Source organism: Miniopterus schreibersii (genome assembly GCF_964146895.1).
Source record: "Miniopterus schreibersii genome assembly, chromosome: 3".
Taxonomy (NCBI): Eukaryota; Metazoa; Chordata; class Mammalia; order Chiroptera; family Miniopteridae; genus Miniopterus; species Miniopterus schreibersii.
In genome coordinates, this window is record NC_138103.1 from 40,627,227 (window position 1) to 40,653,774 (window position 26,548).

General features: G+C 37.9%; 1 protein-coding gene across 1 annotated transcript in view; it reads right to left on the reverse strand.

Annotated features, from left to right (window-relative positions):
- The window catches only part of LVRN (laeverin), a 51,281-nt gene that overhangs the window by 15,198 nt on the left and 9,535 nt on the right, over nucleotides 1-26,548 (reverse strand). Inside the window, exons 2-13 of the mRNA XM_081133762.1 lie at nucleotides 23,199-23,341; nucleotides 21,967-22,106; nucleotides 18,436-18,562; nucleotides 14,653-14,807; nucleotides 12,901-13,014; nucleotides 6,234-6,377; nucleotides 5,635-5,700; nucleotides 5,478-5,543; nucleotides 4,887-5,059; nucleotides 3,323-3,399; nucleotides 2,849-2,988; nucleotides 723-778 (exon numbers count right to left, since the gene is read on the reverse strand). Of these exons, the coding sequence (XP_080989888.1) occupies nucleotides 723-778; nucleotides 2,849-2,988; nucleotides 3,323-3,399; nucleotides 4,887-5,059; nucleotides 5,478-5,543; nucleotides 5,635-5,700; nucleotides 6,234-6,377; nucleotides 12,901-13,014; nucleotides 14,653-14,807; nucleotides 18,436-18,562; nucleotides 21,967-22,106; nucleotides 23,199-23,341 (1,401 nt within the window). The remainder of the gene's footprint in view (nucleotides 1-722; nucleotides 779-2,848; nucleotides 2,989-3,322; nucleotides 3,400-4,886; nucleotides 5,060-5,477; nucleotides 5,544-5,634; nucleotides 5,701-6,233; nucleotides 6,378-12,900; nucleotides 13,015-14,652; nucleotides 14,808-18,435; nucleotides 18,563-21,966; nucleotides 22,107-23,198; nucleotides 23,342-26,548) is intronic.

The window sequence follows — 26,548 nt, forward strand, 5'->3', positions numbered from 1 at the left end:
AAAAATTCTCCATAATCAGTTTAAATCTTATTGCACCGAAGTTAATTTAACTGAAAATTTATAGGACTTTGGATATCTGACAGCCAAGTTTTGACTTGAGAAAGAACATATTTTTCCTCTCAAACTGTTGTGAAAAGCATTTTTTTCTATGGCTTTGTAATTGTAATAGACAGTATTGCTCTTTCCTGATAGGACCTTTTGAACTGTCTTTTTCCCTTTTTTATTGTGAGAAAGTACACATACAGTTTACCACTGCAACCGTTTCTCAGTGTACCGTTCAGTGGTATCAAATACGCTCATAACAGTGTGCAACGTCACAACCATCCATCTCCTTAACCGCTCTCATCTGCGCAGCTGTAGCTCTGTGCCCGTTCCGTAAGGTGCCCCTTGCCCCTTGCCCCAGCCCCTGGCCGCCTCCATCCTGCTTCATGTCCTTCTGATTCTGACTACTCGAAGTACCTCGGACAGGCAGGATCTTAGAGTACTTTCCTTTTTGAGACTGGCTTATTTCACTTAGCATAGTGTCTTCAAGTTTCATCCAGGTTGCTGCATATTCCAGGAACTTTTATGCAATACAATTCCATCACAACCACAGAATTGGATCCTAATCTTGACAAGTTAGGGCCTGGATATACTAAGGGGCCAACTTCACGGGGATGAAGGTCATGATGATAAGTTCTCAAGGTGCACGCTAAAGCCGCGAGAGAAGAAAGTATACTCACTTAGACAGGGAAAAGGCGTCATCCATCAACTGCAGTCTGTGAATAACGGGGATGGCCTGCAATTAGACCCCAGGATGTTCAGAAAAAAACGAGAACTTTTTTCTTTAGTTAAAAAACAATTTTAAAAGAATAACATTTAAAGCTCATTGCGTCTTACAAAGTACTTTCATGGGAATTGTCTCATGTGCAGAGAAATGATAAATACTAAGGGCAGCCCCCATAATTTATTGATTATACATCTGTTTTTGGTAAACGATCCCTCTGGACATGAATCACCAGGCTTAAATAAGGCAGAGACTTTTGCCAAAATTCTCCCTGAAAACATCATGTTAAAAAATAAGAGCAGGAAGCCAAATATAAAAGGCCCCTCCAAAAAGGAAAGTATACATAGAATGGTATTACAATGTCCAAATTATTGTCAGGGGGATTTTGCAGCATAGGAGGCCTTAAATAAATATTATTTGGCGCTATTTTGGTAATATTGAAGTATTATTTTAAATGGTATCTCTCTTTTTAGATTTTACTACTTTGACACAATACCATTAATAGAGCCCTTTCAATCATGGGAGGCAGGGCTCAGTTGCCAGCCTAATTCCTTAGGCTTCTGTTTGAGCTCCTTGGCATTGCCAGGACACAGGACTCTGCCTCAGCTTTAGTGTCCTAAGGATGCCCAGTGCCTCCCTCAGTATTTCTTCACCACCTCCTGGCATTTTCATATATGTGGCACTAGAAAATCTACCTTCACTACATCCCTTCGATCATCTGAACAAGCCAAGTTTAATTCTTTCCTTGGTGGTACTCTCATTTCTTTTCTGGCAGTACTAACATATTTTCTAGATCAGATTAATAATTGAAATATTTTTTATTTGCTCACCAATCATGAGTAGGAATAATTGACTTCAGTCTTTAAATGAGTAAATCTACAATGGTTTCAAGAAATCATTGCTATAATGACATGACATGACCTAAAGCTTCCATAGCTAAGAGCGCCCTTAAAAATGAACAAGAACTTAGCTACTCTGAAAAATCTTTAAAACAAAATATCATCATAGGTGTTATTTGTAGCTTTATTCAACAGCGCAACTATAATTTTTAATAAAAAGACTGAACATGTTCTGAATGCCTGAATTGTGTCACCTCTGTTAAACATAACACATGCATCACTTTATTTAATCTTCACAACAACACGTTAAGGTTGGTTTGTCATATCCATTATTATACAGATAAGGAAACTGAGGCACGACTGGCCAAACAAGAGGCCTAAGGTCACACACCTGGTAAATGATGAACTATATAAATATAAACACAAATCTACCTGACCCCAAACCCAAAGTCTGGACCAATGTTCTTTATTGCCTCTTCTGGTAGAGAAGCTTCTGCATGTGTGTCTCCGAGAACTTTCGAAGAGAGAGAGACATCTAAGATTTTTTTTACTTCAACAATGGTTTTACAAAGGGAGTCTCAATGAACTGCCTAAGGTTTCTCAACTGAGCCAACTCTACAGACTTCTAAGCCAGCATCCATCTCTACCAATGGAGATTTGGTTTAATTAACTAATCAAAATCTTACTGATTAGAGTTAGCCAACATTTTAATATTTACATATTGCATAATGACCTAAAGTTGTTTCACAATTTAAAGTGATATTGGATTATTATTAATTTTGAGGATTAAATTCTCCCCTCCGAGGAAGAGTGAGAATATAATTTTTTAGAAAATTAACATTTTCTGGCATGTACTGCACATCTATTATGGACTTAGACAGTTTAAGTGTATGTTTACCTACATCATCTCTATCCTCATGATAAATAAGAAATATATAATATTATTTACATTTTAAAGTGAAGAAATGAAATCAGAATATTTCAATAACTTGCCTAAGATCACAAAACTAACGGTTAATAGGGAAATGTATTCTTATTTTTACCTAGAAAGGTAAAGTTGTTGTGAAAAAGTGAGATTAATGTTCAAAAATACAATGCATTCAACCAAAATCTCCCCTTTCTAAGAATAAGAAAAGAGGGGAGGGTATCTTCCCACCAGACAGGTGCATGAAAGTTCAACTCTGAAAGGCTAGAGAGAGCAATATTAATGATATTTAATAAAAGATATAAAAAATAATCTTACCTTAGGATCTTTTTCAAGCTGTTCATTTAATTTCTTCCAACCTAATTTATCATAGTTAACTCTATAATATCCAGTCATATTCAAATTTAAAATCACCCAGTCATGATCAGAATCTGAAACTTGCATTTCAGGGAATAATTCTGCAAAGGAATATGTGAAATGTTTGAAATGGTACATTTGAAAAACATTTCAATATATGTTTATATTATATTCCCTTAATTCTAAACAATAAACCCAATGAAACAAAAATTAAAGGAATTCTAAAAAATATATATTGATCTTAACATATAACTATATTTTTTCACATTAATAGCTTTTGATTTGAAACTCTCTATGTTCAACAGGAATGATATAATACTTTAGTTTTAAACAAGATAGCTGCTTAAAAGCTAAATAATTCAAATTTTTATTCTGTCTTTATATAACATATATTCATGTATATGTGTGAAAATATTTTAAAAATTTGTTACTTACTGCTGCTGTTATCTAGCCAGACTAAAGGCTGTGTAGTTCCATTTTTCATCCAAAGAATAGGTACAATCCATGTGTCACTTATTGAAAAAAGATTTCAATTCAGTTAATTTTCACAGGTAAGAATGTAAGCACTGAGACAATATTAAATGAGATGATAAAATGACAGAAAGAACTAGAAAATCTTTTCTCACTCCCTCTGGATATGTGGGCCTTGGCTCTTACTATTCACCATTGTTTTTACAAGCCAGTTTTGCTTTAGCTATTTGTTTACTCTCTCTTGTTGTAACTCATAGACTTACTTCTCATAACTTAAGGTAGCTACTAAGACTATCTTGTATCTGAAACTTGGCAAACATTTCAAAATATTTTTCTGCGTCAAGCTCTCTTCCCATCTGAAAAATATTCAGCACGAATCAGCCAGATTATTCACGTTTCCTGAATGCTGGCCCCCTTCCCGCATTGGTGGACATGACCGGGATGAAGTAGCTGACCACAAGGAGGACATAAGTCATGTGAAGGGACAGGCTACTCGGAGTTGGAGCAATATTTCAATCTTGCTCAAATGCTCACAGGTCTGGGTTCTCAAGGGCATTAAACTGAGGGTCTGTGTTTTACCTGATTGCTAAGGCATTCCTCTTCTCAAAAGAATATCACAGAGAGAAGAGACCTGTAGGTCTCTCATTCCTCTCCCCTGGGGTTTTAAAGAAAGGGTAGGAGGACCTGAAAATTTTGGTGGTGGTATTTAAAAATTAAGTACCCATCTCATACTACAATGAGATGTGAGGATCAAAACTTTATGAAAAACATTGAAAATTATCTAACAAATTAAGAAATACAAGAGAAGGCAAGGAGAAAGTGATGAATGCCAAGCCACTTTATACTCATTATTTCATTTCATTTTTACAACAATCTCCTGGGACATGTTATTATATTTACTTTATAGCTCAGGCAACTGAAACTCAGTGATTTTAAATAAGACTTACCTAAGGTTTGAATTTTAGTGAATTCAATATTTGAACTTAGGTTTAACAGTAATATGTAAAGGTCATAATTCTAATATTATAGGTATGGCTATGAATACACATATACATGCCTGTGTAGACATGCACAGAACTATTCCTCAGACATAGTTACCATTCGGTACTGTTTCTAGGGAAGAGAAGACAACCTTATACTAGGATTTCCTTTTCTCTTAACTAGCATGAGGTCATCCACGGCTCTAGTGTATTGCCTACCACCCAGAATCCTGAGTAATTCATTATTTCTGTCTGAAGGACAAAAAAAGGTATACAAAACACCCAAAGCTTTGGTCACTGGTGTGGGGGAGGGCACTGCCTTGAATCCTTAAATGCAGATCTTTGGCCTGTCTCAGGACATCAGGGGCTCTACCTCTTCCTAGCACCCCAGTAACATCCTGCATGGAGTCCTAAGTCACCATCCCAGAGTCACTCTGCAAAAGGGTGTATAGCCAGCAGGGGTTATGCTTCCTCACCCACAGGCTGGTTTCCATTTGATCGGAACTCAACCCCAAGGAAGGTAAAGACAGAGGAGCAAATCTACCTACTTGTGGGTTAGAAGAGTCTGATTTTTAACCTTTCCAAGATAAAATGGCTCCTGTTTCATGACACCAGTAGATACATTTAAGGTGATAACTGGAAAACCACTCTGGTGTGTCCAGCTGTCCATTATACTTTTGACTGTTGCCGGCAAAACAATTTTACTCTGGTCATCTACGGCCTGTATTAAAAAGTCATCACAAAAGCAGATATTTATCACCAAATTTTTTGAGGTAGAAATCTCCTAAAGAAAATGCGTAACTACTCTCTACAGTAATTCCCAGTGGTTGATATCTTGGGCCAAATTCAGAACTCTGTCCGATTCCATAACTGAATGGTACCTTAGTTTGTTCGTTCATTCATTCATTCATTCATTCATTCATTCACTGAACACATATTTTTAGATCTAATATGTGCAGGCTCTGTTCTGGCCCTAAGAATATAGTAGTGAAGACTAAGGAAACAGCCCCAACCTAAGGGAGTTTCACAAACAAGGCAAAACTGTTTTCCTGTGGCATTGCCATGTAGGCATGGCCATCTTGTTGAACTCTATCACTGAGAACAACTCAGCAGAAGCATGTGAGGAAGTAGGACAATACCATTTGAAAATGCCTCCATAGATCATCTTGCTCAGCATTTGCGTAAGAAAATGTCTTCAGATACGACTGTAAAAATAGAGAAGTTAAGGTTAGAATAAATCACATCCCAAAGCAATTTATGTTTACTGCCTTCCAGCAAACAATTATGTAAACTCACCTTAAGTGCGCTGATAAATAAATTCTCATTCAGGAAGCTAGAAAGCATCCGGGCCAAAGACGCTCCCTAAGACATAAGAAGCTGTCCATGATTTGAAAAAAATTCAATATTTAAATCCTGATTCATTCTGTTTTGATAAGCATTATTCTGGCCTGTGTTCCTGATTGTATTGTGCACTTTAGTTGAATGTTTCAGTTATTCCAAAACATTTTAATAAAATCGTAGACTGTCACTAATTAACAGGTAAAAGGTGAGCTAATGTCCTACCTAGAAAGAGTTCAGGGTACACAAAATGTTTTAAGATATATTTACATAGCAAGAATAAATTTGTACCAAACAGAAAGGTTTACCTTAAAAGTAGCAAGTGTCTAAGTCTATTTATAATGGTAGATGGTACTAAGCACCTAATATGGGCTTGATTAATATTTACTAGATAATAATTGATTTAATTACATTTTCTGAAATCTTTCTACTGAATAATATTAGGGCTATTTGTATCAAAAATTGTACAGCAGCATATTAGCCTACGATACTTAGAATCCATTTTATGCAATTTTCTGCAAGAGTGTAAAACAAAAGGAAATGTATGACTGTTTTACCTTATTGTAAATAAATATGTCAAAGAGCTCATTTATTTCATTCATTTCTTTGAAATTTTCCATCTTCAAGGATACAGCTCTAGACACGAGGGTGTGATCTTCTCTGAGAACATCATATAAAACATTAAAAAAAAAGATCTCATTCTAAAAGGAAAAGATGGAGTCGCATTAAGTTCTGAGGTGTCACAGAAACACAAAATTTAATGTTACCAAAATATGTTAAAAAACTGACATTAAAGAGGGGGGAAAAAACCAACAATAACTAAGAAGTGCCCTGTGAGCTGCAATATGCCAAGTAAGTCAGGGTTCTTTGAATAATAAAACTCTAGAATACTTTCCTTCCCATTTGGTGTACTTTTTAATTCCAATTTTTTAAAAATCAATTACAAAAATTAATGTGATTTCTAAGAGAGCCATACATATTTCCCCTAAAGATTCCTGGGGGAATAGCATCTCTGTGGTTTTAATCCTCTAGAATTTTATATATCATTTTAATAATCTAATATTAATTTAATTACTAATAGCAACGCTTAAAATCAATCAGTCTCTCTCACATGGACATTTATAAACCAAAAGCATGCCATATTTATAAATTCACAAGGATGCTGATGTAATAATTTATAATTGGAAATAAATCCACAGACTGGATACAACAGCTTATATATAGCTCATGCATTAGAAGAAGGCAATTTGTTATATTTTAATGAGAAGTACAGACCTCTGCAAAGAACTAGATCTCTATGACCCATAACAAGGGTCATTTCTTTCTGAAGGAAAGCTAGAAGGATTAGCAAAGCATAGCCAAGAGGTGCGTGGGGTGGACAAGCCAAAGAAAGGGCAGTGGAAAAGCTGCAGGCTCGCTCATACCCTGGAGAGCAGGGAGAGTCCTTGATAATCCACATGAAGCCTCTCTCAGAGGGTTCCCACAATGACTCTCTCACCCCTGCACAGTGTCAGATAAACTTTCAAATTCTGTCCTGCTTCCATTGGCCAATGTTCCAATCAACCCTCTCCTATTAGCAAATTACTTTTAGATTTATTAGTAGCGTTGATTAGGCTGTGATCAAACTCTGAGAAAGCCTGTCATTTAGGGCAATGCATGTCAATAAAGACAATCTTTAATGTCAATAAATATTACCTGGGGATTTTGTCAAACTCATATTCTAATTCAACTGGTCTGCGTTGGGGCCTATATTTTTAACAAACTACCAGATGATAATGACTTTGCTAATTCGAGAGTCATACTTTGAGTAACAAAAATTTAGGGGAGATATCTATATAACTCTGATTTTATTCATTAAGTATAGGTTTTACTAGTTTAACACTCAAGAGTTCTATTTCTGCATATGGTTCTCTAATTTTTATACTCAATTTCAATCTAACAACGAGATTAGAAGTCTATGATCTCTCAAAGATCACTGAAATAAGGCCTTAAGTTTTTAAAAAACAAAGCTTATAGTAATTTTCTCGTGCCAGGATGTGATGCTCTTCTAGAAAGGGTTATATTCACTTGATTCCATAAGCAACTAAGAAACGTAGACTCAGAAAAAAGTGATTAAGAACCAATGATGAAAAAAATAACTAAATGGTACCAAAAGAGGCTAATCTTACCATCTGAGCTTCAAAAACACCAGTAATATGTTTTCATCAAGTTTTCTAGACTGGGAGTCATAGAAGATCTACCTAATACGTATAAACAAACCCAAACAGTCAGCCAAAATGGGGAAAAAAAGAAACAAGCCCCAAATGAAAGAACAAGAGAATTCTCTAGAAGAGCTAAATGGAGATAAGCAATTTATCAGATATGGAGTTCAGAGTAATGATTATAAGGATGCTCAACAGCATGAAAAAAGATATAGAAACAATGAAAAAGAATAACTTGTAAATGGAGAATGACATAGTAGAAATAAAGAATGCATTGGAAGGAGTAGACAGTATATTAGAGGAAGTTAAGGATCAGATCTGAGAATTAAAGACGGGATAGAAAAAAATCATTCAATCAGAGAACCAAAAAGAAAAAAAATTAAAAACAGGAGGACCGTTTAAGGGAACTGTGGGACAACATGAAACGTAATAATACCCACATCATAGGAATGACAGGAGAAGAAAGTGAGCAAGGACTAGAGAACCTCTTTGAAGAAATAATGGCAGAAAACATCCTTAACCTGGTGAAGGAAAAAGTCATACAAGTTCAGGAGGCAGAGAGGCCCAAGCAAGAGGAACTCAAAGAGGCCCATGCCCAGGCAGATAATAATTAAAATGCCAAAAATTCAAGACAAAGAGAGGATCTTAAAGGCAGCAAGAGAAATTTGTTACCTATAAAGGAGTACTCATAAGACCTCAGCAATTTCTCAACAGAAACTCTACTACAGGCCAGAAGGAATGGCATGAAGTATTCAAGGTAATGAAAAGCAAGGATCTGAAACCAAGACTACTCTATTCAGCAAGGCTCTCATTCAAAATAGATGGTGAAATAAAGAGCTTCCCAGACAAATAAAGGCTAAAGGGGTTTATCACCACCAAACAAGCATTGCAAGAAATATTAAAGGGACTGCTGTAATAAGAAGAAATATATGTATAGAGAAAAACATAGGCATAAAGAATTAAAATGGCAATAAATAAGTATCTAGCAATAATAACCTTAAATATAAATGGATTAAATGTTCCAATTGAAAGACATAGAGTAGCTGAATGGATTAGACAACATGACCCAAATATATGCTGTCTGCTAGAGACCCACCTCAGAACAAAATACTCACACAAGATGAGAGTGAAGGGATGGAAAAAAATTTTTCCATGCAAAAGGAAATGAAAAAAGAAAGCTGGGGTAGCAATATTCATATCTGACAAAATAGACTTCAAAATGAAGACCATAATAAGAGACAAGAAAGGTCACTACATAATACTAAAGGAATCTATCCAACAAGAGGATATAACTCTGGTAAACATATATGCACCCAATATAGGAGCACCTAAGTATATTTAAAAAAAAACTTCTGGAGGACTTTCAGAGAGAGATCAACAGCAATACAGTCATAGTAGGGGGCTTTTTAACACCCCACTGACTTCATTGGATAGACCTTCCAGACAAAAAAACAACAAGGAAACAGTGACTCTAAATGGCACACTAGGTCAGATGGATTTAATTGACATTTACAGAACATTCCACCCCGAAGCTGCAGAATATACATTGTTCTCAACTACACATGGATCATTCTCAAAGATGGACCACATGTTAGAACACAAAACAAGTCTCTACAAGTTCAAGAAGACTGATATCATATCAAGCATCTTCTTGGATCACTATGGCATGAAATTAGAAATCAACTACAATAAAAACCCTCAAAAACATTCAAACATGTGGAGGATCACATGATCTCACTCATATGTGGAATCTAATGAACAAAATAAACTGATGAACAAAATAGATCCAGAGACATAGAAGCATGGAAGGGACTGACAAATCTCAGAGGTAAGGGGGGGATGAGGGGTGGGAAGAGATTAACTAAAGAACTTATATGCATATAAATAAAACCCATGGATACAGATAAGAGTGTGGTGAAGGCCTGGGGGGTGGTTGAGGGATGGAGGGGAGTCACTGGGGAAAAAATGGGACAGCTGAAATACATCAACAATAAAGATAAATTTTTAAAAAAATTATGGTAAAAAAAATAGGAACCCCCCCAAAAAAGAACATAGAGGGTAAAGTTAAAAAATGGGCAGAAAACCTGAATAGATACTTCTCCAACGAAGACATACAGATGGCCAATAGACATATGAAAAGATGCTCAATGTCACTAATTATCAGAGAGACACAAATTAAAACCACAATGAGATATCACCTCATAGCTGTTAAAATGGCTATTATCAATAAATCAACAAACAACAAGTTTTGGCAAGGATATGTAGAGAAAAGGGAACCCTTGTGCACTGTTGGTGGGAATGTAAATTGGTGTAGCCACTATGAAAAATAGTATGGAGTTTCCTCAACAACAAAAAATTAAAAATAGAATTGCCTTATGATGCAGCAATTCTACTTCTGGAAATATACCTGAAAAAAATTGTAAACACTAATTTGAAGGAATATATGCACTGCTAAGTTCATTGCAGCACTATTTACAATAGCCAAAATATGTAAGCAACCCAAGCGCCCATCAATAGATGAGTAGATAAAAAAGTAGTGGTATATATATACAATGAAATATTACTGGGCCATAAAAAGAATGAAATCTTACCATTTGCAACAGCATGGATGAAACTAGAAGGCATTATGCTAAGTGAAATAAGTCAGTTAGAGAAAGAAAAATAACAGATGGTTTCACTTATATGTGGAATCTAAATAACAAAATAAACAAATGAGCAAAATTGAAATAGTCTTATAGATACAGAGAACAGACTGATAGTTACCAAAGGGAAGGGAGTTGGGGGCTAGGTGAAAAAGGTGAAGGCATGAAGAGGTACAAATTGGTAGTTTCAAAACAGTCACAGGAATGTAAAGTACAGCATAGGGAATATAGTCAATAATATAGTAATAACTATGTATGGTGCCAGGTGGGTACTGAAAATATTGGGGGAGAATACTTTATAAAGTATATGATTGTCTAACCACTATGCTGTACATCTAAAATTGATACAAATAATACTGAATGCAAACTGTAATTGAAAAATAATATTTTTTTAAAAAAAGAACATAGAAGGTAAATCTAATTGTTTCATGGGAATGGAATTTCTTTCCTTATTGACTCTAAGCACAGAGGTATAGAATATATGGAAAGGGCTTTTGAAGAAAACTAAGATTTACTATATGTATATGAAGTTTATATATATGAAAAGAGTCACACACACACACACACACACACACACACACACACACACACACACACACACACACACTAGCTCCTTGAGAACAAGAACACTCCAGAGGCTTTCTCTGCAGAGCACGGTGACTAAAGGCATGGGCTTTGCAGTCAGAGAAACCTGGAATTGAATCTTATCTTTGATATTTTATAACTCTGCCGAAGCCTTGCACAATTTACTTAATGCTTCGATGCCTGTTTCCTCAACTATAAAATAGAAAAAATAACAACTATATTCAGATGATTGTTTTGAGGCCTGAGTAGGATGATGTGTGTGTAGAACTCACACTACCCGGCACTTGTCCTAAGTGCTGAGTGAATGGCAAATACCACATTATTGTTACTGTCATCATTACCCTCCTCATCAGAGCGGATCCAGACAAGTGGGTTAGAATCACAGTTCTGGCCCAGTCTGGGAAATTAACTTGGGAAGTCACTGAACCTTTGGATACTTCACTCTGCTGATCTATATAATGAGTCCGATCCGAGGGAGGAAGAGCCGAGGCAGCGGAGTGGCTGGGCTCAGGGTGGTGGGCCTTTTATAGGGTGCCCGCAAGGGCCAGGGTGGGTGGCGTGGAGCTGGGACAGTCAGAGGCTACCACATCATTGCTTCCCAGAAACTGTGATTTCACAAACAGATGAAAAAAATTTTTTTAAGTTCTCTGAGGCCAAGATAGGCCTGTCAACTTTTTACTCTACCATCCTTTTAACCAACAGAAACCAAGTATCTATCAACCATCACCATCCTTTCATTTTAAAGGGCAAATTTTATTACCAACATAATAGAACATAATCTTTACAATCTCCTTCAAAGTGGATAAATTTAGCCTGTAAGGAAGAGTGGGCCAGTGGAGTTCAACATTTTACATAACAAGACACTCTTTAAGTGAGTGAGGGTAGGGAGAGGGCAAAAGAGGCCAAGCATCCAGCCTGGGAGACACTTGGGAGGGGAGATGAGAGAGGCTGGCGAAGAGCAGCAGGAAGAGCGACCCTGAGCACCAGGCAGACGGCAGGAGGCAGAAACAGAGGGAGGAAAGGACAGCTGGCTTGTTATAAAGAAGTGAGGTCTGGGCCAAAGGATGATATTAAATCTAAACACTTAAACATCTCAATCAAATAAAATCAACTTGGCTTTATCATGCCATCCTGAAAGCACTACCTAATTACTCTAAATAACTTATCAGAAATATAACTTACAGTTGAAATCATCAGAATTGCATGCCCATAAACTTATCCTTTTTTTCACATTACTATTTATTCAAAATAGCAAAACAATATAATATATAAATGTCAGTTATTAATATTACATATATCAGCTATATTATATGTAAAATTATATAGAATATTTAAAATATATAATGTAGCATGTTACTTATCATTAAAGTCATAGACCACTATTACAACTGCTTTAAAATTTAGGTTAGGTAGGAATAAGTGAAAATAACCTAAAATCAAACAATAGGAAAAGATTATATACATATACCTTATAAGGTTATATAATAAAGTAATAGGCAATCCTTAAAAATCTTGTTTTCAAAAATAATTAATGATTTGTGGAAATGATTTTGGTATAATATGAAGTAGAAAAGGCATTATACATATCTGTGTAATTCCCACTTTTATGAATATTTACAATAAGTAAGCCTGGAAAGAGAAAACACATTAAAAAGATAACCCTGATCATCTCTGGTATTACAGATAATGTAGTATTCCTTGTATTTTTCTATAGTTTACACATTTTCAACAATGAATATGTATTACTTTTATAAGTAGGAGAAAAAATTATAAATAAATTTAATAGACATACTTACTCCTGGGAGTTCAGAATTGAAGTGGCTAACTACTTCAAACTCAAAATAAGTTGCAAAACCTTCATTGAGCCAGATATTGTTCCACCAATTCATGGTAACCAAGTTTCCAAACCACTTTTGGAGATGGAAAAGAAAAGAGCTTTCTTAAATTTAATTTAAGTGATATTTATTGAAATAGCATGTTAAATAAATATAGAATCAAAGACATAAACTTTATTTGCTATCAATAAAACAGGACTCCAAAAAGCACGTTGCTTTAACATGAAGAGATATTAGTCATGCATTCATTTCTCTGAAATAATTATTCCACATTCAAAGATTGAAAGCAATTTTTGTTTTAAACCTGTGATGTTCAAAAATAATGACAGCTAGAGTAGCATTTCTTAAACTGTCCACTTTGCCCATAAGTTAAATAAAACAGAAGTTCTGAATGTTCACTTAATACCTACTAATTACAGCATCTTATACTCTAAATAGTCTATGTCAGGATTTTGCTGTAAGCAGTTATTATGCTTTAAAAATATGATTTGATCTGGGTCATGCACAAATCACTCAAGTAATTGTGTTCTGCAAAATGGTCCAGCTATAATTATTTTCTATTTAAGCTTAACAGAAAATGTCGAACAGATGATGAATAGAATCAGAAAAGAAAAACACGATAATTTCCAAAACCAACAAATCCACACCCTGGTATTTAACCAAATTCTTATAACAGCTGTGATGTACTAAAAGTTGGGAGCCTGTATTCCAAAACAATGTGTCAGTTGGGATATAATATAAAACGATGCTTTGGGTGGCTGATGAAAACTTGTGGAAGTGTGTATTGACCGTTTAACAGGGTTTTTGTTATCCAATCCATGTAAATCACTCTTTCCCAAAATTTCTTATGGATCCATATAACAAGATAATTTCATAGTTGATGATTTCTTTCTTGACAGATTTGTATTAATGGAGTCAAGGTCAAAAGGCACATGTGAGAATTTCCAGTTAATCAAATAACTAATCTTCACAAATCACAACATGAAAGCATATAGTTCTAATGAAATGAATCCTCGTTTACACCAATTTTGGGGATGCACCTCAAAGATTAATTACTACTCATCTTACTGATGAAATGTGGATATCTTTCAGTGACCTTTTAGGATGTACCTTATTTTGAGGTGACGTGAAAACAAATAATCATAGCTCTGCTTGGCTTATTTTTCCTGAAGAGGACTTTGTGGAGCAAAGTCAACCTTTGGATGTAAATACCTGACCCTCCAGTGGACTGTAAGGTCTCACCATTGTGATCCATCACCAGTTGTTCAAATCCACCCAGGATCTGATTACACAGAGCCTTCCTTGTTTTTCTCACTGTCCTCCCCTTTTTCTTTTTTTTAAAATTGATTTTAGAGAGAAAGGAAGGGAGAGAGAGAGAGAGAGAGAGAGAGAGAGAGAGAGAGAGAGAGAGAGAGAGAGAAACATTGATGTGAGAGTGTGAAATCAATCACCTGCCTCCTGAACACCCACTACCTGGGACAGGCCGAAACCCGGACATGTGCCCTGACCTGGAATCGAACCAGCAACCTTTTGGTGCATGGGACAAAGTCCAACCATACTGAGCCATGTTGTCCAAGGCTCTCATTGTCCCATTTTTTTGAATAATTTCTTAAAATTTGGTGTATGGCAGGTATTGTTATTATTTTGCTATTTTTGGTAGAACAGCTGGAGAACATCTTCATGTGAAATAAGAAAACACATTTTACCACATGCCTGATGTCCGATCTCGTGGGAGACAATGTGGGAGATCACCGTCTTTCCTTCTGGTAGTTCATCATTTTGTTGCAGCAACAATAATGACTCATCAAACACCAATAGTCCCCAATTTTCCATTGCACGGTCGTCAAAAGTAGGCAAGGCAATCAGATCTAAGTGGATTTAAAAGAAGGAAAAAATAGAATCATCTCTTCCAAAAAATTTGAGATTTCCAGTTATAAATATCTCAAAGTTAAATCATACAATTACTGAAAGAAAATACAAGTGAATATTGAAAATCTGAGAGGAGAGAAGACTTTAAAGATTAATACCAAAGACATGACCTAGCTGGTTTGGCTCAGTAGTTAGAGTGCTGGCCCCTGCACTAAAGAGTCTCAGGTTTGATTCCGGTCAAGGACACATACCTCAGTTGCAGGCTGGATTCCCAGGCACAGCTGGGATCCCTGCGAGAGGCAACCAGTCGATGTGTCTCTCTCACATCGATGTTTCTCTCTCTCTCCCTCTCTCTCCCTTCTACTCTCTCTGAAAAGCAGTGGAAAAAATATCCTTGGGTGAGGACTGAAAAACAAACAAACCAATAATGCAACAAAAATAGCAATGAGATACCACTACACATCTATTAGGATGGCTAAAATCCAAAACACAACACCAAACACTGGAGAAGATTTGGAACAACAGGAACTCTCATTCATTGCTGGTGGGAATGCAAAATGGTACATCTGCTTGGAAGGTAGTTTGGGGGTTTCTGATAAAGTTAAACATAGGCTGACCATACAGTCTAGCAATTGAACTTCTAGGAATTGACTCCAATGAGTTGAAAATTTATGTTCATACAAAAACTTGCACACAAATGTTTATTGCCTCTTTATTCATAATTGCCAAAAAATGGGAAGCAACCATGATGTGCTTCAATAGGAGAATGGATAAACAAACTGTGGGACATCCATAGTGTATTATTCAGTGACAAAAAGAAATTATCTATCAAGCTATGAAAGGTCATGGAGAAGCCTTAAATGCATATTACTAAGTAAAAGAAGTCAGTCTAAAAAAAGCTACCCATGTTGTAATTCCAACTATACATCATTACAGAAAAGGCAAAACTATAGAGACAATGAAAAGATCAGTGGTTTTCAGGGACTTAGGGGAGGGGCCGAACGAATAGGTGGAGCACAATGGATTTTATGGCAGTGAAGCTATTTGGTATGATACTATAATGGTGTATACATGTATTATACATTTGTCAAAACTCATAGAACTGTACAACACAGAATAAACCATAATGTAAACTCTAGACTTTAGTTAATAATAATGTATCAATATTGCTTCATCAGTTATAATAAATGTACCATACTGATGAAAGATGTTAATAGCAAAAACTGGGGCTGGGTGGAAAGGAGGAAGAAGAGGTAAATGGGAACTCTCTAAAAAATAAAATCTATTTAAAATTAAATATTTAGTTCACTAAAAGACACCATAAACAAATTTGAAAGGCAAACCACAAACTGTGTAAAGTATCTGCAGCATATATCATAACTAGACAATATTTTTTCAGTAAAGAACTCTGACAAATTAAAAAAGTATGAACAACTCATTAAAGAAATCATTGAAACAGCCAAAATTCTTATTTAAAATGTTCAACTTCTTTAGTTATCAAAACCAAAGATTTTAAAAAATGATATAACACTCTTCAAATGTATGTGAAGCTTACTAATTAGTAGTGGTTAGCACTAGCATTAATAATTAGGATTAATAATTATAGGAAAAGTGACACATAGCTGGCTGGTGAGGTGTGAACTGCTGCAGTCTTTCGGAAGCAGTCAGCAAAATGCTTCATAATCTTTAGAAATGTCCCTATCCTTTGACTAAATCATTCAACTTTTGGAATTTATACTACAACAAAGAGCACAGATATTTGGTTTTTGTTGTTGTTTTTTAAAATATATCTTTATTGATTTCAGAGAGAGGAAAGGAGAGGGAGAGAGAGAGATAGAAACATCAATGATGAGAGAGTCATTGATCAGCTGCCTCCTGCACGCTCCCGACTGGGGATCAAGCCTGCAACCCGGGCATGAGCCCTGACTGGGAATCAAACCCCGATCGCCTGGATCCTAGGTTGACCCTCAACCGCTGAGCCACGCCCGGCCGGGCCACAGATATTTGTAAACATTTTCTTACGATGGTTTTCTTTAGTGTTCTGAAAGTAGCCACCACAAAGTGGTAGAAGCAGTCCAAATATTCAACCACTGAGAAGTAAATAAAGTATTCTATCAACTTTCTATGTAGGCATTCTATGTCTCAAAAATGACAAAAAAGAATATTGAGTTATCTGGATCATATCACTACATACAAAAAAAAGCCATTCAAAGAACAGTGTCAACTCTATGTTGCCATCTTTGCCAAAAACAAAGGTGGCCCCATTGGCTAGAGCTCCTGTACACCAAACTGTTGTGGGTTCGATTCCTGGTCAGTGCACATACCTAGGTTGCAGGTTTAATCCCCCATCAGGGTGCATATAGTAGGCAATGGAACAATGTTTTTCTCTTACATTCACGTTTCTCTCTCTCTCCCTCTCTCTCTCTGTCTCCCTGCCGCTCTCTAAAATCAAGAAACATGTCTTTGGGTGAAGACACACACACACACACACACACACGCACGCACACACACGCACACGCACGCACACACACACGCACAAAGAAGCAAATGCAGAGAAAGACAGAGATCCAGACTGACAGGCACTGGGATATACACCAATGTCAGCCATGGTTATATGTGTGGCAGGCAGCATTACAGGAGACTTTTCTTCTCTTTTTTGTGCTTTTCCCTATTTTTCCAAGTTTTCTACAGTGTGATCATTTATTTTTATAACTAGAACAATAAAAGTGTTTTTAATTTCCTTTTGCTAATAGAAGAAATATTATTTTTATAATACATGCTACATCTGCCTAGTGAATATTCTCTGCTGTGCTAAGTTCAATCATTTAAGTTGACCTTACACATGGTTGAAGTTGACAGTGTGTAATAAGGTGTGTACCCAGGTCATTACATAGCCTCCATAGATAATGCTCTATTATCTTGGGACAAACTTAGTTGCCTTAACCTAGGTTTCTCATTCTTCTAACCGTTCTTTTCTTCCACCCACTCCCCTCCCACCCACCAATCCATGTCAGAGGAACAAAATACATTTACATGATACCCTCATTTTAGAGAGAAAAAACACAACTTTCTAAGCTGAGTGGCTCACACAATTTTAAGGACATACTGCATAGATCTATAAGAGATAAAATGTTTACATATTTCCTCAAGGATCATATTATATTCTCACATGATTCCAATTTTATATAGCAAAAATTCACAGATGGAGCTCTTAAATCCTAATCCAATGACTCAGAGCTAAAGAATATTTTTAAAAAAACAACAAAACCTTACTAATGGTAACTGGAATAATTCACATAGTCCTGCTAAAAGGATCCAGAGCCTTGCATTTCACACTTGCTTGATGTGAGGAAAGAACAGGATGCAAGAGAGAAGGCAGGGTCTGGAGGATGTGAGGCTGCTAGTTAGTACCTGGGAGGTATCTAAAGCCTGAGCACTCTCTGAATACCTGCTGGGCACATGAAACCACACAGAGAAAGAGAAGACAGAACTCTATGTGTTCAGAAGGGGATGGAACTAACTCCAAATAGCAACTAAATAGTGACAATGGGTCCTTGGATACACTTGACCTCAACTTGGAGCCCCCATAATAGTAAATCAACTGCACTGGAAGGGAAGATGACTCACCTGTTTTTGGAAGAGGGTAACTAATATTAAATAAATCTTCCAGGAAAGAGAAGATGGGACCTGTGATGTTCAAAGCAAAGTCTGCATATCCATTTGCGATGGCATCTTTCCGGGCCCAAATGCGTATCTAAATCAAAACAATTGTGAAGTGATTAGGAAAAGAAGTAGTAATATTGGAAAGTGGCAGCCTACTTGTTCCAGTTCCCCGATACTCCACAGCCAAAGCCACACTTTTCAAAAGAAACCGCATAACAAAATGTCTAAATGTATATGCCTGCTGAGAAAAGCCCAGAAGGCTCCTCACTAAGTTGTGAACAGTGACTTCCCCAGAAAGTGTGTTATTTCAATCTTTTGCAATAACATGTATAACTACTATAACCCCAAAACAATCTGTGCCTACCCTCATGGAAAATGTAGATTGTACGTTAGAGTAAATGGGCACCTTGGGCCCTTATTTCCCTGTTCTGGACATATTTTGATTGTTCCAAAACAGAATTGTGCAGTTAGTGGGGGTTATACAGTATGGTACATATTAAACAAACTTGAATCATGCCAATTTAAAATGGTTTGTCAATGAAGTCCCATTAATAGTCCCATCTTATTTTCAAAACATGCAATACGGTTAATTTCCCTAATTTTAAAAAGTTCATCAAAAGTCTTCTGATTTGCCTGGCCAGCGTGGCTCAGCGGCTGAGTGTTGACCTATGATCCAGGAGATCACAGTTTGATTCCTGGTCAGGGCACCTGCCGGGGTTGCAGGATCATTCCCCACTAGGAGGTGTGAAGGAGGCAGCCGATCAATACTCTCTCATCATTGATGTTTCTATCTCTCTCTCCCTCTCCCTTCCTCTCTCTGAAATCAAAAAGACATATATGTTTTTTTAAAAGTCATGATTTTATAGTTGTTGAAGCAAGTAAACTATATTCTCCGTTTATGACACTTGCACTTTAGTTGGTAAAAAGAAATCCCTGCTCTGTATTGTTAGTTTAATGTAACCATGTTGTTTGGGCACTTGGAAGCTCCTTGCATGACTCTGGTGACTACTGTAATTTGCTGTTGTTTTAACATTCATTATTATTTTAATATGAAATTATTTTATACCCCAGAACAATGCCATCTAAGCACTTTTTAATGGAGTTGCTAGTGTTAATGCTAAAGAACATGTATGAAACTCAATAACCCTGGAACGAAAGTTAGAGGGAGATGAGGGAATTAAAGTAATTGTCGTGATGTGAGTACAGTTAATTTGAGAAAGAGCTCTCTGCAAAACATTAGAGAAAATTCTAAGGAAATGAAAAACAGCACAATATTTGCAGATTATTGTACTCCAAGAACACATTCATTTCCCTTTGCTTTCATTTGTGCTAGAAAAATTTGTCTTGAATTATGTAAATTTTGAATTATATGAGATCTTCAGGAATGCTCCCCTTTCACAAAATGCAACCACCTGTTTTGGAAGCCTCTTGCATTGATCCCCTCATTCCTTCCAACATTGCCCTTGCTGCAGAGGTCTCATTACCCTGGGAAAGAGGGGCCCAAGGCTCAACCCTGCTCCTGCAATAAACTTACCCTCCCCCACTCAAGTTCTAATTTCTGAGGCAACAGGAAGACTGCTAAACCAAAGCCACACTACTGAGTGGAAAGAACAGTCTCCTCTCCCCACATTCAAGATAATGAATGCATTTTAATTCACTTAAATTTTGGGACATAACAATTAAAGCCTGTATGTTAATTTTGAGTTTATAAAGCTCCTCCCACAAACCACCATTCTATAAGCCAAAAGGTGGGCAAATAATGGATATTTTAAGCTGGGTGGGAGGAGTGCGTGGCCCCTGGTAAGGCAGCAAGGAGTACTTGGAGATGCAGCCATAAAGTTCCTTCAAAATCACAGCCAGTGCACCAGTGTGTTCTTGTGTCCCTCCTGACACACAGCTGACGTCAGCCTCTAAGAGAGAGGAATATCTTTACACATGCCTATATGTGCTAAGTTCTACTCAGAATATGTTATCTCCAACCCTAGTTCTGTTTTCTATGTTTATCCTCGCGCCACACATTAATCACATTTTCAATTTCACTAAATTTTCCCCTACTCGATGAGCAACTTTTATATAGTCTGGGCCTAATTCCAAGAGTACATTCTAGCTCTCCTGTGGAGTATATGGTGGACTCCTTCATTTGTAGCGCTGAGCCTTAGCCAAATGCAACATTCCACTGATAAACTCAATCCCAAATTTCAATTTTCTGGCTGACAACATTGCTTTCTTAGGCATTTCCATTTTTTCTTTGCTTCTACAGCAGTTGGCTTTCTTTTCAGGGTGATCTTTCACTAAGAAACAGATTTGATACTTTTATGAGAATTGTTCCCTGTGCAGTAGCATTGAGAGCAACAAGCCACTTGAGATGCGGGTGCTGACAGAGCACCTTGTGTCACTCGTGAGCTCTGGGACCCACTCCTTCACGCCAGACACAGAGCATGTGCTTTCAAACTGTGCCCGAGAATGTTGATCAATATAGATGTCATGAACATTTGATGTGGCCAGTGTTATGTCTGTAAATATCAAGGATTTGCCAGGTGGAAAATCAGGCTGGGGACAACAGCTGAGGAAGATAACGAGGTGTTGTCTGCGTCCAGCACAGTATTTCTATTTCATCGTTAGGTTAGGAGTGCAGGAGGAGCAACTTTGAGTAATTCTCCCCCTGATGACAGGCTTGGCTCATCCACAGCTTCCTTGTCTCCACAAGTAGGAGATAAAGTGGGGGCCCAAGAGAGAGCCTCCGCCAGCTGGAGGGCCTCTTCTTCCTCGGCCCGTGAGGTCGATCCGACCAGAAAGAGCTGAGACTGCAGACAGCAGTGGCCTTACGCACCTCCACACTCTAGCTTAGGGAGTGAACCAGTATACAAAGTACTGGCACAATAACCTGGGTATTTTCCTTAAGGATTATGATGTTATGAGGATATAAATGGGTGAAAACTAGGTATTTCAGGGCAGAGCACTGACTTTATACAACTCTGGGGAAGCGCTGCATGCCCAGAGCCTAGGAACCCAGCAGCCCTGCTTCTCAGCAGGGACAGTGCTCAACCTGCAGGCTCCATCTCAGCTGCAGCACTCCCCCCCCCCCCCCCGGCTGTCTGTGCTCATGCCACACTGAGCATCGCCCAGCTTCAAGGCTGCATGAACACTGTGAGCAAGGTAAACGGGTAAACCTGAGCTTCAAAGAGCTAGTATGTCAGCTTTCCCTATTCTCTCTTGCCCTCGGAAAGGCAGCCTGGGAAGAGAGGGCTCAGAACCTACCTTGAGTGGGCTTAATGTTTAGCCTTCCATGGAAACCCCTCCACCGAGCTACAGCAGGAATTGTTATGTCTCATTCCTCAAAGCCACACTGAGAGCTTTAAAAGGGCTTGGAAAAAGTGGGAGCCAGACCAAGAGGTGACGATGGGATGTGTAGCCATACCCCCGGGTGTGGAAAGAGTGGATGAACACTCCACAGCCAGTACAAATGTACCCTTACCTGGACACTTCCTTACTCACCTCCTTGCCCCTTTCCATTGTGGTGACATGGTCATAGTCACAGACAGCAAACGCAGTTAAATAAGTTGGCATGTGGGGTGTGATGGAAAAGGTGGTAACCATCCATTTGCTTCCATTCACATCTTCTTTTTCAGACTGACCTGGAGAAATTTTAGTCCCAAATCACCATAAACCTAAGTAATAATATCTACCTTTAAATTAATTTGTCAAGTTGACTGTCACCTGGCTACTTTGTCCCAACTACTCCCCAAGGTCTAGCAGTTTGGATTTCTTTACCCTTAAGCTATCAAAACCACATCAGGAAGATCTAAGGACAACGTCTTGGTCCTGAATTAGTATGCTGAGTGATGTGGTCTCGACTGAGGGCCACATCCATGAGCACTGTAAGTTAGGCCCACGATCTGCCGCCTCTCTTTTCCATCCACATCTAGTTTTCTACTCCAGCCCTTTGCTCACAGATTTAATCTAGAGCATCCAAGGCCCATGGTAGGTCAACAAGGTACAATTCTGCCAATCTCAGGTTTCAGCTAGGTCTTCATTGAAAAGAGGCTGGAGCCTTTAAACCTGAAATCACAAATTCGACTGCCTGCGAGGGCCAGGTCCTTGATGTAAAACAGGCCAGTGTACACTGAGAGGGATTGGTGGGGATCCTGGCAAGCTAGGGAGCACAGGCTAGGGAGTCTGCAGGAGGCGGCCTCTTTTCAGTTGTAAATCGTGCTGTCCTATAAGAACCGCAGGCTCAGTGTTGTTAGATCTTTTAAGTTTTCAAGGGAGTAAGAATTTTTATTTTTATGAGAAATCTCTGAATTTTTAAAAGTAATTCAATCAAAAGAAAAGAGTCATGTGAGCTAAATAAAACACACTTTTGCACCAGATTCAGACCAAGTTCACTAGCTTATTATTATCTCTTATGATTAATAGTTGAAGCTCAAACTAATGGACAGACAGTTTGCCAATGTATAAGAACAGCATAATGTCCCAGCTTCTAATACAAAAAGAAAGAATTCAAGACATGGAAACAACCTAAGTGTCCTTCGATGGGCTATTGTATAAAAAAGATGCGAGATATATATATATGTGTGTGTGTGTATGTATATATATGTATACATACACACACACACACGATGAAATACTACTCAACCATAAAAATGATGAAATATGGCCATATATATGTATATATGTGTGTGTGTGTGTGTGTGTGTGTGTATGAGATGACAGGAAACATTACTTACCTAGCTTTGGCATGTTGGAAAGAGCCACATAACTTGGATGATGAATAATTGTAATATTAAAAGTTGCCTTCAGAGCTGGTTCATCAAAACAAGGGAAAACATTCCTGGCAAATGTTGGTTCCATCTGAGACGCTAACAGGACCCTAAAATACATTTTTGGGAAAAATCTATTTATTTTTATCTCAAACCAGTGGAAGAAAAAAAATACTGAGTGATTATGGCTTATAATTATATACAGGAAGGAGCTAGAATGTTTTCCCCTCATCTTCCTTGCTGCCCTCCTCATAACACACAAACACTCCAATTCTCACAAGACCTAAAATACAAAAGAACTATTTAATTTTCAACCACAAAATAATATTTACTTCATTACATCATATGATTTTAAAACCTTTTACAAACAAAATAGGAACAAAAATAACCAATGTGCAATGCCAGGCTTTTGAAAACCAAGTCTTTTTAAAATGGGATTACTACTTTGGGTATGGTCTATTGCTTTTATCTTCCTTCGAAATGCAAGTGAGCTGAAGAATGTCTACATTTTTATCTTTTGCTCATGTTTCCTCTTCTTCCTGGTTGAAAACATACAGAATGCTTTATTTTGCACATTCTTGGGGTGTAAACAAAGTGGGCAAATGCCTAACAAAACAACTTGTATTTTACTTTTTGAATTATCCTGTATACAGGTAGATTTATCAAATCCCTACTGCCCCTTCCCCCAAGCTCCATGGAAAAAAATAAAAAATTACGTTATCCCACTGTGCACTGGTGATTTATAGGGGAAAGTTTAGGGGCAAGAGTACCCTGAGCAAACAAGGAGATTGTCAGGTTCACCCTCTGTAAAAACTGAGTCTGACAAGAGATGGGTCCTAGCAAACAACTTCTTCCTCAGAATATACCTGCAGTCTCATTGTCCCATTTTCCAAGATTCTCTGACCTGGAAACCTGTTTTTAGATAACAATCATGGAGGCTAAATTCCATTTTCCACCTTAGGTCCTGAGACGTAATGTGAGGCACTTACTCTTGCTTCAGGCCCCATTTTTTGGTAAGTGAGAGGTGAATTCAACAAAGGTATCTTGAGAGAGCGTGGCCCATGAGGTCATCTAGGGTTGGGAGAAATAGTCCCTTGAGAGCTCATGCATGAGCTCCAGGAGATCTATGGGTTCTCTGAAGTTGTAGGACCTTTTGTACTGACAGTGATATACTAGCATTAAAGGGTGTAATGAAGAGTGAAAAAGCACATCCATTTATACAATACCTGATTATATATTTGGAAGGCCAACAAATGCCTATTGTTTGTGCAACAAAAATTATAGCAAGTAAAGCTTGATAACATCTTCTCCACTGCCATGACTTCACAAAGCATATAAATCTCAAGGAGGCTGCACAGTGAGGAGGAGGGAGAAAATCAGACTCTTGCAGGAAATGGGAAACTTTTATGCTTATCAAAACTGGGTACAGGTTCAAAAAGGCTAAGAGACAGCAGCTTGGAGTCACCACTTTAACAAATCAAACATCAAGCAAGTGCCTTTCGGTTTCATGATTCAGGTCTCAGGAGAAGTGAAATTAAAGAAACTCTCTTGGATTTTACTCAACTATTTCCCTCCCTGGTTTTATACAAACAAACAAAAAAGGGAAAAATCCCTACAATACACAGTCTTTCTGGCTCTCAATCTTGACTGCAAAGGTCAGAGCCAACCAGCAACACATACAATCCAGTTATGCCACATCTGGGGACCAAAGACTGGTATTTTTATTTCCCTTCTCTCTGCTTTGGACTCAACCTTCCCTGTAAGGATATTCTGATCTCAGAAAATAGAACCATGCACCACCCTCTCCTCCCTTCAGACCTCACTGAAACATGCTATTATGGTGCCCATGAAGTCTGGGTTTAGAGGGCTCAGCTGGTGAGGGAGTTAATTTGGGAGAATTTGTCTCCTAACAGCTCAGTATTGCAAAGCCACTTTCTTTCCTGCCCTCTTGTACAGCCAGAGAATCATGGACTCACCACTTTCATGTGCTGGAAGAGGTCTTAGTGGTCAAGAACACTTGATGTCCTTGGGGATAAATCTATTACCATATTAAAAATATCCACTCAATAAGGTATTTCATTCCAAATTATTCTATGAACTCTGTATGCCTATAGCTCTAGTTAACAAGTGCTAAATAACATAGGTGGTCAAAGATGAAATAAGACTCTTTGAAGAGTTGTCCCTTTTTTCTTTTTCTTTTTTTAAGTAACACACTCAGAAATCAAAATATTTAGTAGAGACAGATATTATACCACTGGACTGTGGTTCAAGGATTGGCCCATGAATCATGTTTGTTGTTTATTACTTGTGTAATAGGATCTTAAAACTGAAGTTTCCACCAGGCACCAATACATAATAGATGTAAAATTCCAAAGAAAGATGCCAAACCATGTTATGAAGATTTTCAAAGTAAGTGGTCTCAAGAAACTGTGGGCTCCTCTAGGACTTCTCAGCTATATCAAGGAGAGAAAAGAAGTGTCAGGAAATGGAGATTAAAAAATATCAGAGAAGAGATTTCTTGGAAGTGTGTGTTTGGGGGGGGAGGTGGGCATTATTTTGCCAGGCCCTCCTGCTCTCAGGGAGTTGGGAGGAGGTGCAACCCTCTAACCCTGAGCTAAGGAAGGAAGGTCCCTCGGAGAGCAGTAGATGTGTTTCCTGAGGCTGAGGTTTAGAGGCTGGTGCCCAACTGACTCTTGAGAAAATTGAAATTGACACTGTCTGGAGTCTAACTCCGACCAGGTGGCAATCAGAAAGGCAAGAGAACTGACTGCTTTGGAGTCAGAACCAGAAGAGTGCTGCTGCCTTGGGACCCACGTCAGTCCCAGGCAAGGGATATATGAGTGTTCCCTGGAAGAACCATGGGCCCTGAGACACAGAATGAGCCAGTATGGGGACTATCTTGGGTTCTGACCAGTAGAGCCACCTGGAGGAATTTGGAGATGAACTTCTCAATGTCTAGGGGCTGAGGAAGGAGCCACAAGTGACCACCAGAACAGAAAAATAAGAAAAACATCCTGCAGAGTCAAGGGAATTGTAGGAGAAAGAAAAACAGTGAGAAAACTCTGAAGAGTCCAGGAAAATGACACCTCAGGGGAAAAAGGCATGTGCTAGACTCAAGTGAGATGAAATGACAAGAGCACTGGTTCAAGCAAAAACTGCCCTGTGTGTCACCCCTCCCTGCCTCACCCAGTCCCACTGGACCTAGTGAGGTTGAGATAGCAGCTCTCAAGATGGAAGGAGAAGACTAGAAATATGAGGGGAGAAATGGAAGGACCACTACCTCCAACTTCACTGCAGGTTTCCATCCTGAGAAGCCA